Source organism: Neodiprion virginianus, chromosome 1 (genome assembly GCF_021901495.1).
Source record: "Neodiprion virginianus isolate iyNeoVirg1 chromosome 1, iyNeoVirg1.1, whole genome shotgun sequence".
Taxonomy (NCBI): domain Eukaryota; kingdom Metazoa; phylum Arthropoda; class Insecta; order Hymenoptera; family Diprionidae; genus Neodiprion; species Neodiprion virginianus.
Window position 1 is genome coordinate 34,558,162 of NC_060877.1, and position 13,171 is coordinate 34,571,332.

The 13,171-nt window shown below is 36.8% G+C and overlaps 2 protein-coding genes across 2 annotated transcripts; one reads left to right on the forward strand and one right to left on the reverse strand.

The window, feature by feature from the left end:
- Nucleotides 1-1,882: 1,882 nt before the first annotated feature.
- LOC124309027 (ubiquitin conjugation factor E4 B) lies at nt 1,883-9,103 on the reverse strand. The gene is made up of 8 exons (XM_046772246.1): nt 8,831-9,103; nt 7,627-7,917; nt 6,910-7,335; nt 5,455-6,821; nt 5,218-5,365; nt 4,428-5,114; nt 3,395-3,716; nt 1,883-3,280 (listed from the first exon to the last, which is right to left on the reverse strand). The coding sequence occupies exons 1-8, from the start codon at nt 8,852-8,854 to the stop codon at nt 3,216-3,218; spliced, it is 3,330 nt and encodes a 1,109-aa protein (XP_046628202.1). The 5' UTR covers nt 8,855-9,103; the 3' UTR covers nt 1,883-3,215.
- A 619-nt stretch (nt 9,104-9,722) lies between these two features.
- LOC124302202 (uncharacterized) lies at nt 9,723-12,726 on the forward strand. Its single transcript, XM_046758092.1, has 5 exons — nt 9,723-9,891; nt 9,995-10,120; nt 10,230-11,362; nt 11,442-11,613; nt 11,759-12,726. Exons 1-5 carry the CDS (start codon nt 9,742-9,744, stop codon nt 11,873-11,875), a joined length of 1,698 nt encoding a protein of 565 aa, XP_046614048.1. The 5' UTR covers nt 9,723-9,741; the 3' UTR covers nt 11,876-12,726.
- The last annotated feature ends 445 nt before the right edge of the window (nt 12,727-13,171 follow it).

Consider the following 13,171-nt stretch of genomic DNA (forward strand, 5'->3'; position numbering starts at 1 on the left):
CCGCTGAATAATTAACTCTTCAAATACCGTGCAATACATAAATATATACCTATGTAGGTATGTAAGTACATATACCTATACATGTTTATTAAATGTTGGGTTGCATTGCAGATTCAAGGTCAAGTTTATTGCGTTCGTAGCATCTGAAGAATTTATATATATGAACCTTGAAAAAACTATAAGATCGTGATGAAACATAGAGATTATTTGTATAAGATGAGAACACTAAGGATGTTAAAAACGTTATTAATCCTCAGAAACGTAGAATTAAAATAAGTGTGCGGTTTTTTTTTTTTATACTCTGTACACTCTTAACATGACTCCTTATGAATAAGTATTTAACTATCTAAAATATGCTGAACTGAGAGTATGTAGAGTTTCCAGGGTAACAAAAAAAATTAATATGAAAAAATATATTAATTGTTCAAGATTGCCATTTATCACTAATTGAATAATAACTAAAAAGTCTGCTTCTTTTTTGTTGCAAATTGTTTGAATAAGTAGAACTAGAATTAGAGTTTATTCTTATCCAATACCTTATACAACACCAACCTTACAATTTTATGAATCATTGTTTTAAACTATAGCAAAGCTGCTGCGCTCTTAAATGTACAAGGTATGTATTAACATTTTCTATTCCGTATTTCTACAGGTCTGGTTGACTAAAGTTAATTATTGTCAATTATAAAATATTGACAGTTATTTCTATTGTAATTTTACTGTTGGTAAAACATTTAATTCAGTTCCATTTAAGATTTGGATAGCTTTGTTTCAGTAAAATTACTGTAGACCGATAATAAGCAATTGATAATTGTTCAAATGGAAAAGAATTTTACTCAAAATATGAAGTAGAACTTGACTTTGTCAACCCATAAATTTTATCTAATGATTTGAATAAGCTCAACTTTTTGCAACAAATAACATATCACGTATGAAATATAAATTTGAGGGTGAATGCAATTCGTAAAAACAATAATCGTGTTTACCATGATGCTAAAAAAATTTTTAAATTACAGATAAACAGAATTTGAGAAGATATCTCTTTGAAGAAACATAAGAGATATTTGACAAAATCGCATTATGTGATAAGATGATTTCGAGGAGAAATAATTAATTGAGTTCTATAATAAAGTGGAGAAGATAAAGTGTAGAGATCCAAAATTCATTTATTTCTATTAACTTATTATTATTATTATTATCATCATATTTTTTTTTAGCAAGTTTAGTGATGTTAATTACATTACAATAGCTTCTGATTATTTACATCTTGATTAATTGAAATTAAAATTCTTTAAATTAAATTGTATCCTATCATTTTCCGATAAAATTGTTAGGTAGTTTAAAAATTCTGCCGTTTATGACTTTGACCCGCCCAGTTTTTTTTCATGTTAGGATATACAGCATTCACCACCAAGGCAAATAAGATTATAAAATCGTATCTATGAAGTTTCAACTAGATACTAATGATTATCTTGGTGCCGAGTTGGGAGAATAGTAGTCATTGAACGCGGATAATAATTAGCTATTATCAATATAATGGATTTGAGATCACTGTTACCATTTGTTCACTGAACTTTACTGCTATAATGCTATATTTTCTTGCAAAGACAGAGTGAAAATCTATGAAATAGTACTATTACGAATTTGGCTATTGAGTAATTTATTGCCAGTCATTCGTTAAAATAACTATAATATTAGAAGTATAATTTATGCACATATCAATATACGTAATAATAACTGAATGTATATGATTTGGTTTGTTTAATGTGACGCCAAATTAGTTGTACTCTGCACTCTCTGTAAAAGAGATACGTGGTTTAATTATTCATGAACAGCAAACAATAAGGAATATACTGGGAATTGGAACATCACAGTCATCAAATCGTAAATAGTCAATGCCAATTGCAGCTGGCACACATCGTTTATTCTGTTTCGTGCATTGATTGGCTAGTATAGACAAATATTGACGATCCACTTGTATCACTTCAGATTATAACAGATGTAACAAAGTGCTAACAGTTATGATCAGTGGTAGTGAGATCTTTATTTGCCTAAGTCGAATACATATTGATTTTTATTTAAAATTTATTAGCAAATATAATTGATCTAAATTATTAACGAAAACTTTCCAAAGTATATACATTTGATTGTAACTTTAAAAATTGTCTTTCATTGTATGTTCCGTTATTTAGCGACAATTTAGTTGTATTATTTATATTGCTTTCCCCCTTTCACAGAGTTTCTTAGATTCATGCAATAGAAATGAAAAAATTCACATATTATTTATTGATAAAAGCCTGTCAGTATGTCAATAGTTTTTCTTCTTTACTTATATCGGTTGTTATTTGTTATTTATATCGACAAATGACGGATATCTCATTGTTCAACAGGTTCAATAAATCTATTTTTCATACAGTGAGTGCAGAGCTTGAGAGAAAAAAAAATGGTCACTGAATATCACCGGCAGGAAGTTACTCCATGCGAATAGTTGGGAGTTAGAACTAATACTTTCATTTCTCTGTCTTTCGTACGTCAAATTATTCTTAAAGATTAGTAATAGGGTTTCGTAAACAGATTACTGACGTGTTTCACATGCCGAAAATGTCTACTGCCAATTACGGTGAATCTTCCGAAACTAATTCTTATTTTTTTATATAAATTTATATAACGAAGTAGGTATTTTGTTCTATTTTCAAATGTATACAATGCCATAATCAATATCACCCTGTGTCAAAGACTTGGTTGTCTTATTCGGATAAGTATTATGAATTTATTCGGTACTAAAAGATTATATGTATGTACGCACGTATGTATAGTATTTGAATTTTACGAAGAAAATCACTTAAACCTATGAACAAAATTGAATTTTGTACACTGACAACATAGCCAGTATTTGTTTCTTTATTTACAAACTAATATAAACGCACGCTTGGATTAATATTGGCAGTTTCCTAGCTGCAGTCAGTGTTTTTGTCGTATGAAAACTGTTAATTTCATTGAGCGCAACAGCTGCACAGATCATTGCACTGTAGTCACGTTCACGTAAAAGGGCGGCATTTATTTAACCGATGGAATGCACCACCTGGTATTTATTTGCACGAATAATGTGACAAAGTTTTTTTTCTATCTTTTCGTTTCTGTCTTTTTTTTCTCTTCAAATTCCTCTTCAAATTCCTCTTCAAATTTTAAATAACTCATCACGTTCTTAGTAGCACTTACATGTTTGCAGACTTTTTCTTCTCCTGTTTCCATGCAGAGATCCTTTCTTTTAAGTCCAGGACTGTGAAAATTACGAGTGAATAATTATTTATTGCCACATTAATTACAAAATATGATAATTAATAAATGTTTGATCGTTATTTTTTCAGGACATGACTGATGAAGTTTTACTGACCAGGTGTCAGCATGTCTTCACTAAGTGGCTGACGGCTAAATGGATCTGTAGCGCTATTGAGTAGGTGACGAATGATCACTGCTCTGTCCATGACGATACCAGATGGAAGTTTGACAGGCTCTTCCATAAGCGTGTCCATGAGAGGATCACGAAATTCTTCAGGTGCATCCCCATAATCCTCATCACGTGCCTGATTATCCCTTGCAATAGCAGCTGCCCGTTCTGCTAGAGCTCGAAACCGCTCAATTTCAGTCACAGTCTTAATTGCAGTCCTTTCCATTCTACCCGCAGCATCATTAAATAGCTCTTTGCAGAATGAGCGCTGTAATATATTCAACACAAATGGTGAGTGAACTGTCACATTCATTAGATATATCGATTAACTTGCACATATTGTGAATAGCAGAAGTCTGATGTATCGAATATTTTTAAGGTCTCTAATTTATAAGTTTGCTGCATAGCCAAATATATATATTAATCAATTTCACATTAAACTTCATATAATACTTTCGAAGAATTAAATATTTTGCGATTAATTGTTATTTAACAATTCATTCCTATCTTTGAAATTAGAATATTTAACATTGGTAGTCCTTGCTGTATTACAAATTTTGAAGAGATGTTTCAGGTGACTCACTGTTTTTCTCATTCAATTAAAATGAGAAACAAACAGTTTCTATTGGGTTTTGAATATGTATATGATAAAAGATTTACCAAACAATACAAAAGAGAAGAAAGATAATTGCATTATTCACTGTAACTGCTCTTCTGTCAAGTGTATGAATACGACATTCGCTTTCCTAGGAGCACGGACATTAAATATATATATCGGTATCGTTTCTGCACTGTTTTGTGTTGTTAGGGTAGTATTAATGAGTTAACAGATTTATTTTTTCACTTTTTTACTCCAAGTGGTAAATGTCAGTGAAAGAAGGCCAGAGTTACTGAAAGCTAACCACTGTAATAGAAACGTTGAAAAATTTATTTGCCCAATTCCAAAACAAAGTTGTACATATGTACTCGTATCTCTTACCTCATCCCCAGCCAGAGCAGCAGCAAAATTATCACAGTCTAGATGCAAGTATATATCGGCTAATTGACTTAACAATGTTCTTGGTTCCCATCCATATTTTTCTGGTTTTTTCACTTTTAGATTTTTACACTTCGGCCCACAAAGCTGTTGCAAATTAAAGTTCAACATGGCACTGAGTCTACCGACCAATTCAGGACGTAAAAATGGTTCTGTGATATCTACAGTCAAGTAATGGAACATGGCAACAGTTTCCTTTGCAAGAGTCAAGTAAGATCTCGCCTGACGTTCGTCGGCCGTTAATTGTCTTGATCTAGATTGTTGCTGATCTTGAGGTAGTGCAGCCCATGCTACAGTGTTGGACATAAGTTCCTGCACTTCGTGAATTCGTTTTAAAGATTCCAAACTTTCGTCCAATAAAAACGTTGTGTCATTCATCAGCATATTTATAAACTTGACAAATTGCTTTCCACTTCTACTTTCGTTGACGATGGAAGCTCTATGAACAGGACTCTCCCACATGGATTTCAATATCAAACTAATATGGTAACGGATCGAAAACTTGTCATAGAATTCCGAGCTGGAACCAGTTGTTTCTACATCTGTATAAAACTTCATAAGGTAAGATGCCAAGAAAGTCTTTGATATCTCGTGTGCCATCACTTGGTCATGTAGAGTTTCTGTTCTCCCCTGTTAAACAATAAAAACTTTTACCGATATTTCATCCTTACCGAGATATGCACTTTTTTGTTCAATAATAAAGTAATAAAGAGGTAGAGCTCTTAGAGCGTACCTGAACACTGGGGTTGATCACAAAGAGTACTTCAATAATTTTAGCAATTAAGTATGGATTGCGAATACAGTGTGGCGTACATATCACAACTAGTAGCCATGTAATCAGCGAATTATCCATGTTATTGGCCACTACTGTGGGGCTGAATCTATTGTGAAAAAACAAAAAAAAAAAACAGTGAATGAAGAAATTTCCCCAAGACAAGACAGGGGTAGATAGACAAAATTGGAAACTTACTGAAGTGCAAAGAGCAAAAATTCTGCAATGTCTTCGACATACCATTCAGGTAAGGCAGTAAATTGAGGTGGAACGTGTTGAGGAAGCGGAAGGGTAGGTAATTCACTACCAGCAGGTCTCTGGGTAAGAAGACCGAGCAGAACGTCGGCAACAGACGTATAAAAGTGAAGAGATCGCCTTAAAAGAACTTGGTCTATCAATCCAGCATCAGCGGAAGATTTTGATCTACCGAGTCGTTTCAACTGTTGTTTCCATCGTTTCATTAACTCCTTGTTGTGCGCTGCAAAAGGAGCATCTTTCCACTGCGGCTCAGTTGCCTGTAGTTCATCCAGCATCTTCTGTAGCTCCCTGAGAGCTCTCAATCTTCTTTGATATTTTTGCAAAGCTGGCAAAAGCGCCAGATGATGACAGTGAAGAGTTAAAAACCAGCATTGAGTTGGAAACTTTGCCTCTGTCCATTTGTGCGTTGACTCCAAGCTCGCAAGCCACTCTGTCACTTCCTGTGAGTTGAGCTTTAATCTGGTATCATTTTTTATTTCAACATAACTAGAAGGATGAAACGGATACAGCGTATCTATCGTGTTGAGCTTAATCTTGACAGCAAGCATCTGGAGAACTGACAACAAATTGAGCATAAAACCATCTCCTGCAAGGGCAAATTCTTCTGTTTGAATTTGAGCACGTTTTTCATTGTGTCGAAGAAGAGCTGCTAGATACGCCAGTGTAGCTTCTCGGCAGCTACTACTATTTGCAAGAATTGCATGGAACATTTTGTGAAGCGACGATCTAGTGCTTTCAAGCTCCTGCTGTAGAGTTAAATTTATTGACTTATCTGTTGCAGGATTTCCGCTGAAAAATTTTTCCGCAACCTTGGGTTGATCCTCTGCGAATACGGAGACGGAAAGGAAAGGCCCTAAGAATGATGTTCTGGCAAGCTCTCTTCCAACTGCAGTCGTCAAAACGTCAGGTAAAAACTGGGTTTGGTGCGTTATCAACTGACAAATTGGACGAATATTGCCAGTGGATCCACAGCGTATCTCAATTAGTTCTTCCAAGGCCTCGATTGGCCGGCGGTGAGTGTTACCAATCAGGCTTGCTTGCTGCATAGAGAGAAAGAAGCCTTGGAGTAACGGGGTGAAAATCTTGGTGAACACGTGAGGATTAGAGTGAGTTCTAGCCACAAGTTCATGCAGGAAACCTCTAGGTAGGTTTTGCGATAGCACTGGATAGAGAAGTGACGGGGATGGCGTTGACGGTATTACACTTTGGCAGATGCCAACCAATCCTTGTAGAACTAAACTTGCATGTTGCACACACTGAGCCCGCAGTGTGGCTAACACTTCAGAAAGAGGAGGTGTGCTACATCTCTGCAATTTAGAAACACAAATAGATTGAAACTGTAAGGCAGATTCATTGCTTAGCGAATTTATTTCAAAGTTGTAAATAGGATTTTACCTTAGGATGATTCCGTTCTTCTACAGCAACTCTGGAGTAGCATTCAAATAAATAAATAAGACTTTTTGGCTGCTGAGACTTGCCAGCAGTGGGTAGAGGTAGTGTGGGTACAGGACAGGAAGGTAGAGTAACAACAGGGCTCAGCAAAGGGCTTGCTTGGCTGCTGGGACTGCCTTCTCGATCGGAAGAAGCATCCGATGTTATTTCTTTCAGTGGATCTTCGCCTCGAGAGAACATGCAGAGCACTTCCATCAGGGCCTGATTAGCAATATCAGTAACATCTGAGAGTTCATGCTCCAAGGCATTAGCTGCTGTTTGAGGAAGAAATATTGCACCTTCCGTAGATTCTTTCCATGAAACACAGAGGACGCGTGAGACCACTGTGTGAATTTGGTCAACTGTTACCTCTGTACTGGAACTCGTTGTCTGTTAAGGTAAAAATGATTCATATGATTGATGTCGCACATTTGTTTCCAATTTTCCAACGCAACAATATTGTACTGTTCTTCTCAAATCCCAAGATTGCATTTCTTAACTAGGTTTCTAAGAACTGAAAAGAATACTGATTTTCTACTCACTGAGCCGAATAGTTTACTTTTTGTGCAATGTTATAGTCACTTAGTAAACAAAGAAAGGAAAAAAATGGAACTACACTAAACAAATATTAGTCTGTTAAGTGAATTACGTCCATTTTCTTCAGAGCATCCTAATACACACCCTGGAGCGTGGTGCCAATTCTCTGCGATCAGATTCTTCTACTTCCATATTTTCAATTCCAGAATCTACATCGACGCCAGAAGTGTTGCACTGCTTTTCACTGCTGTCTTCAACTTCCATAGGATGTTCTGGATGCTGTAACTGCTGTGTTGGAGGTGACATTATTGGACCAGAAGACGATCTTGAGGGACCCGGAGTGCCAGGAGAAATCGATCCAGTTCCACTATTTGAACTATTAGTGGAAATACTGGTTTCCAGGCCTGCAAGGCGGGCTAACCGCCTTTTCCTCATCTAAGAAAGAATTATCACATATACCTGATAGAACTTTGGTCAAAAAAAAAATAAATGACAGATCAGTCATTGCAATAAATCGAAACAAAACACAAAAGCTAACGTTACAGTCAAACAAAGTTTAGTTTATAGAATCGAATTGCAGAAAAAAGCAATGAACACTGATTGCTGTAAAAATCAGTATCATTATACTTGGCATTACTTTACAAAAAAAGCTATGCAGTGTCTTTCAAGTTATAATTAAACGTAAATCACAAAGTATGGCAAACATGTAGTATTGTACATACAGGTCAGTCATCCTTTGTTCTTGACAAAGGAGAGGAAATAATATTGCGCAGATTTTTTTTTGGGAGCCAAGTAAACAAGAGTTGCTTTGCCAGATCTATATTTAGCTTCTGTTGTTTAGTTATTCCAACCAAGAAAGCAAAGTTATTACACAGTAATCAAATGTTTCAGGATTGATTTTTGTATGTTTGAAAAGCATGTGATTAACATAACTGAATTACACACACTTTAATTCTAGACTCTAAATCTGGTCGAAGTACTCTTGTAGGTAGACAAAAAAAAGCATGAAAAACTGACAACAAACAAGCATGTCTTCGAATGACTCTCATTTTTGTGACAATTATAGGATCCTGCATACTTGATGAGTGTTAAGAAACAAGATCAATCGTGGTATCACTTGATACCGTTATTTTTTAACAGAAAATCATGATTAGCTATTCAGCAGTAAAACTAATGGGAATCGAAATGGTTGTTGTATTGTTATTATTTATTATTATATTCATTTTAAGGTCGACAAAATCTGTGGCGGAGACATCGGTTGGTTCTACTGTCCCCTCCTAACCCTTTGGATTGCTTACTTTCCACGAGATCATCGTTGATAAATTAACTAGCGTAATATCGGACTCACCTCTTCTTGACTTAATTCGCTCATGGCGATATCTCTTCTATTCCCGGTGAAACGCGCTCTACACCTCGTAGGCCGTAATCTAATTACTACTTATATAAATGTACAAAATCTCTGCTTCGCAAAATCCGTATCCGTAGCTGTTGAGATGTGTCAGAAATTCGGACAGTCACTCCACATCTGTTTGCGTTTAGACGGTAGATTAGCGATTCTTTACAGTTCACGGACACAACGTCAATTGTTCGAAACAGCTGAGCTATCCCCTTAGAGCATGTACCACTGGAAGTAGCCGCGCGTGTACAAAAAGCATAATCGTGGCGGGAGGGGGGGGGGGGGAGGTAGAGCAGTAGACAGAGCACGTAAGCCATGTACAACCTGTCTCTCTCGCTCTACAAAATGGTTGGCCAATGCGTTTTCTCTTAGCCAATAACATGCAGAGTGAGAGAGACGAAGTATCCAGGGTAAGCCATGGATACATAATCTTGTCTTCTCGTCACCACGGTCACAGTTTTCGCGCGGTTGACGTCATGAGCAGCTACCCCCAGTAGTATATGATCTAAGGTTATCCCTGGTCCAGAATCAGTCAACGTGCGCCATCTCGAGAATTTAATTGAAAACACCTTATTCATCAATCCAAAAACGTAGACAAAAACAGATAAAACGATTTTAGATATTAGAAATTTGCAAACGTATTTGATATAGCAGCTGTAAGCATTCTCGGGATCTCTCTAAGATCAGTATAGTGCTTATTTGTCATTATTCGTAGTTCGAGAAGGTCCATTTGTGAAAATTGGGGCGTCGATAAATCAGAATCCGTAGTTTGAAAGGCGCGCGGAAATTCTGAAGTACATGCAAGAAGCGCCAGCAAGCGATGTACTGTTGACCTACTATCGTTTTTTAATAGTCAGTTAAACATGGCTGGCGAAAAGTTTGCTTCCAGTTCTCGGCATGTCAAAAATTGTGATAGAACGAGTGACAGCAGTGATTCAGCGCTGAATACCGACCTGGAGGATGATTATCTCGACGCTATCGAAAATATACCATACCCGGAGTTTCAGTTTGCCGTAAGTTCGGTTCAATAATTTTTTTCATTGTCAAATGCTCGTCAGGCGTCCTTCGTTGGATTCTGGTGGGCATTCTCTAATATTTTTCCTTTTTATCTCGCAGACAACAACCTGTTACATTTGCAACGGGTATTACGGACCTTGTTTCGAAGAGCCTGTTTGTGCGACCTGCCACGCGTTTTTATTCCCAGATGATATCGGGCTACTTCAAGTGCCGATATTTAGCGAGGTCAGTATTACTATGACAACTATTTCTTTACTTTTATGTGACGTGAGGTGGGAAATGGCGAAAAATTATCAGGGTTGAATCATTTTGACGTCACCCTTATTGTTAACAGAAAACTGACGACGAAGACTCTGGCAATGACGAGCCTACAGATCTTTATTACAACCCTGAGCGACGCACGAGTCAGCAACAACACAATTCTCCACAGAATTCAAATCCAGTAGCTGCAAATTATCAGAATGCCCCAATATCAGCATTGAATTTGAATCAATCACCATATTCACCCTTTCAAAATGTTCCTGCTTTGAGATGTAATCATCCCAATGCACTCGGATGTAGCACAGGTATCAATCTTGGTGTACATATGAAAAATCTGGTGCCTCAAAGCAGTTCAAGTTCAAATCCGCAAATGAATCGGCCATTTGTGCAAAATAACATAAGCAACGACCAAGCTCAATGTCAGTTCCCGGTTAACGTTAACCCACCAAACCCACCAAATAATCTTAGAAATACACCACCGCCAATTCCAAACATTCAAATCCCAAACAACCGGGCAGACGATCCTGCCGAAGATGATTTTCCCAGCCCAGAAGACCTGGTTCCACTTGGAGAAGGTGAGAACTTTGGAAATGATGTTCAGAATAGACAGTACAGATGGAATTTTCAAATACATGGTGATATTGGGGAGCCGTCACGCCCCCCCAGCTTATCCGAGAGACTGGATTTGCTCTCCAATCACAAACATCTGGAACATGAGCGTATAAATGAACCTGGCCTGGTGGACAGGCTGCCGCCAGAAGTTCTCTTCGCAGTATTTTCTCATCTTGATGACATGAGCTTATGGTCGGCTGGCAAAGTGTGTAGAAGATGGTGTGGCCTGCTCTCGACACATGTAACGCCTCAGCAGTGGCAACAGTACGTCAAACTACGCTGGCCTTTGTACAGGCCAATTGGGCACGTTGGAAATTGGTACAGAGTATACGATTACCTTGCTTCTTCCGCCCCCTGCAGAGCCTGTCTGGTTCAAACGTCTCTAAGGACAAGACTGCCGAGAATGGAGGAAAACTCTTGGAGGAGAAACAGACTGAGGAGCGAATTAAAAAGCCTCAGAATCGATCCTCCGGAAGGAATTGAGGCTACCCCGTTGGATCAGATGTGTTGTCATTGGCAAGCGACTATCACTGGACCAGTCGGCAGCCCTTACGAGGGTGGACTCTTCTACTTATACTTACAAGTACCTTACAGGTGAATTCATGTCCCGAAACTGTACCATTTTTTTTTGTCAATTCTCAACTTGAGCTTATGAGACTCTCTTCCTTTACAGCTATCCAATGTGTCCGCCGGTAGTGAGATTTCTCACAAAAATTTTGCATCCTAATGTATCACGACATGGAGACGTCGGCATTGATTCTATTCACCATAACTGGTCCTTAGCTCTCACAATATCGAAGGTACTGATCAGTGTTCAGAGTCTACTCACGGATCCATATTGTGAAGTAAGTGCCGATTCACAGATCATTCGATTGTTTGTTTGATTTGTCTGCAATTCCTGACCAACAATTGTGATATTATTTTGTCTGATATTTTTCCCATGCTATACTTGTAGAGCTTTAAGTTTTATTAATATTTATCAATTCGCAGGTTTGCATGGAGCCAGAATTGGGTGAGATGTATTTAAAAGATCGTGAAAGGTTTGAGGATGTAGCCAGAGCCTGGACCTGGAGATATGCAATGCACGATGTACTGACTCCTTCGTAATTAGATAAGTAGAATGTATTCGTGTCTCGAAGAAACTCACGGAAAATTAATGATATATATATCTAATCTGAAATATGGTTTTACAGACTGGCAGCACCAATCTTGTTTCTAATCATTTCAAATATTTTTTTACAATTTATACAAAATAACGATTTCCATATTCGTCGTCATTTATCTATGATAAAAATATTGTCGCTATATTTTTCATTAGATATCGATCGGTATTCTTGTTGCTGTTATATTCATTTTCTAACATAGCTTTGAATAATAGCGCGACCATTCGCTAAAATCTCGTGTTTCTTATGTAGTAAAACGCTTCTCTGCTGTTCGTACCAATCGATGTGTCCCGGTATTACGATTTCTCGGAAAAACGCGATTGGGCTTGTTACTAGACTACGATAATAGTCTATAAAAATATCACATGATCACTGATCAATAAACAAAAAATAAGATTAAAAAAATCTACAGGGTCGATACGTGTGATATATTTTTAACTAATGTATCACACGTATCTTTATATTCAAAACACGTCTTTCTTTTAAACACGTCAATTATGTATATGAGTTTGAAAAATATTTCCAGCTTTGGCCGTGGGTAAGAATAATCACGTAACACATACCTGTTACCTACACATTATATCTGCATTATTCCGCGACGTTTGTATCTCTGTACATTGATAATATTTTCTCCCCCAATTTACGAATCTGTGAACATAACTGAAGTGTGATAGTATTTCCTAAGTAACTGGATGTATTAGTTGTTCAGTTGCCGATAATAAGGTTAATAATAAGTTGGGCGTCAACATAGACGAAATAATCAGTAGATATGTATATTAAATTGAAATACAACTATTCAGTATTCGTTATTGTTTATAAACATTAAATAAGTATTTACAAATTATTTTCGCCGACATTACTTCTCAACGACAGAGGCACCATCTGCACTTTATTGAATCCTATATTATAGGGATGCTACAAAATAAGATGATAATTTGTTTTCGCAACTGTCCGATTATTCAAAATTATGATCCTTATTCTGAGATCAAACCATTATCGGAAAAGCTCAACATTTTTTGATACCTCTCTTTATTATTGTATTGGCAATAATACTTTGCTATAGAAATTAAAAAGTACATACCTTGGTACGTGCGTGTTATTACATTCCTTTTACGGGAGGTTGTAATAAGGCTCATTGAAATTTTTTTCTATAAACCAGATTCTTAAAAGCTTCAGTCTCAAAATGATCGGGACCGATGTCAGGATTGCGGAACGAAAAAAAAAACAATAATTTGTTACC

Bases quoted from the DNA above. Each gene is read 5' to 3' on its own strand.
- LOC124309027 (XM_046772246.1), bottom strand. From the start codon at position 8,854: ATGAGCGAATTAAGTCAAGAAGAG. The intron at 7,918-8,830 runs GTGAGTCCGATA...ATTCTTTCTTAG, and splicing joins GCGAATTAAGTCAAGAAGAG to ATGAGGAAAAGGCGGTTAGC. The intron at 7,336-7,626 runs GTGTGTATTAGG...TTACCTTAACAG, and splicing joins AATTGGCACCACGCTCCAGG to ACAACGAGTTCCAGTACAGA.
- LOC124302202 (XM_046758092.1), top strand. From the start codon at position 9,742: ATGGCTGGCGAAAAGTTTGCTTCCAGTTCTCGGCATGTCAAAAATTGT. The intron at 9,892-9,994 runs GTAAGTTCGGTT...TTTATCTCGCAG, and splicing joins ACCCGGAGTTTCAGTTTGCC to ACAACAACCTGTTACATTTG. The intron at 10,121-10,229 runs GTCAGTATTACT...TATTGTTAACAG, and splicing joins AAGTGCCGATATTTAGCGAG to AAAACTGACGACGAAGACTC.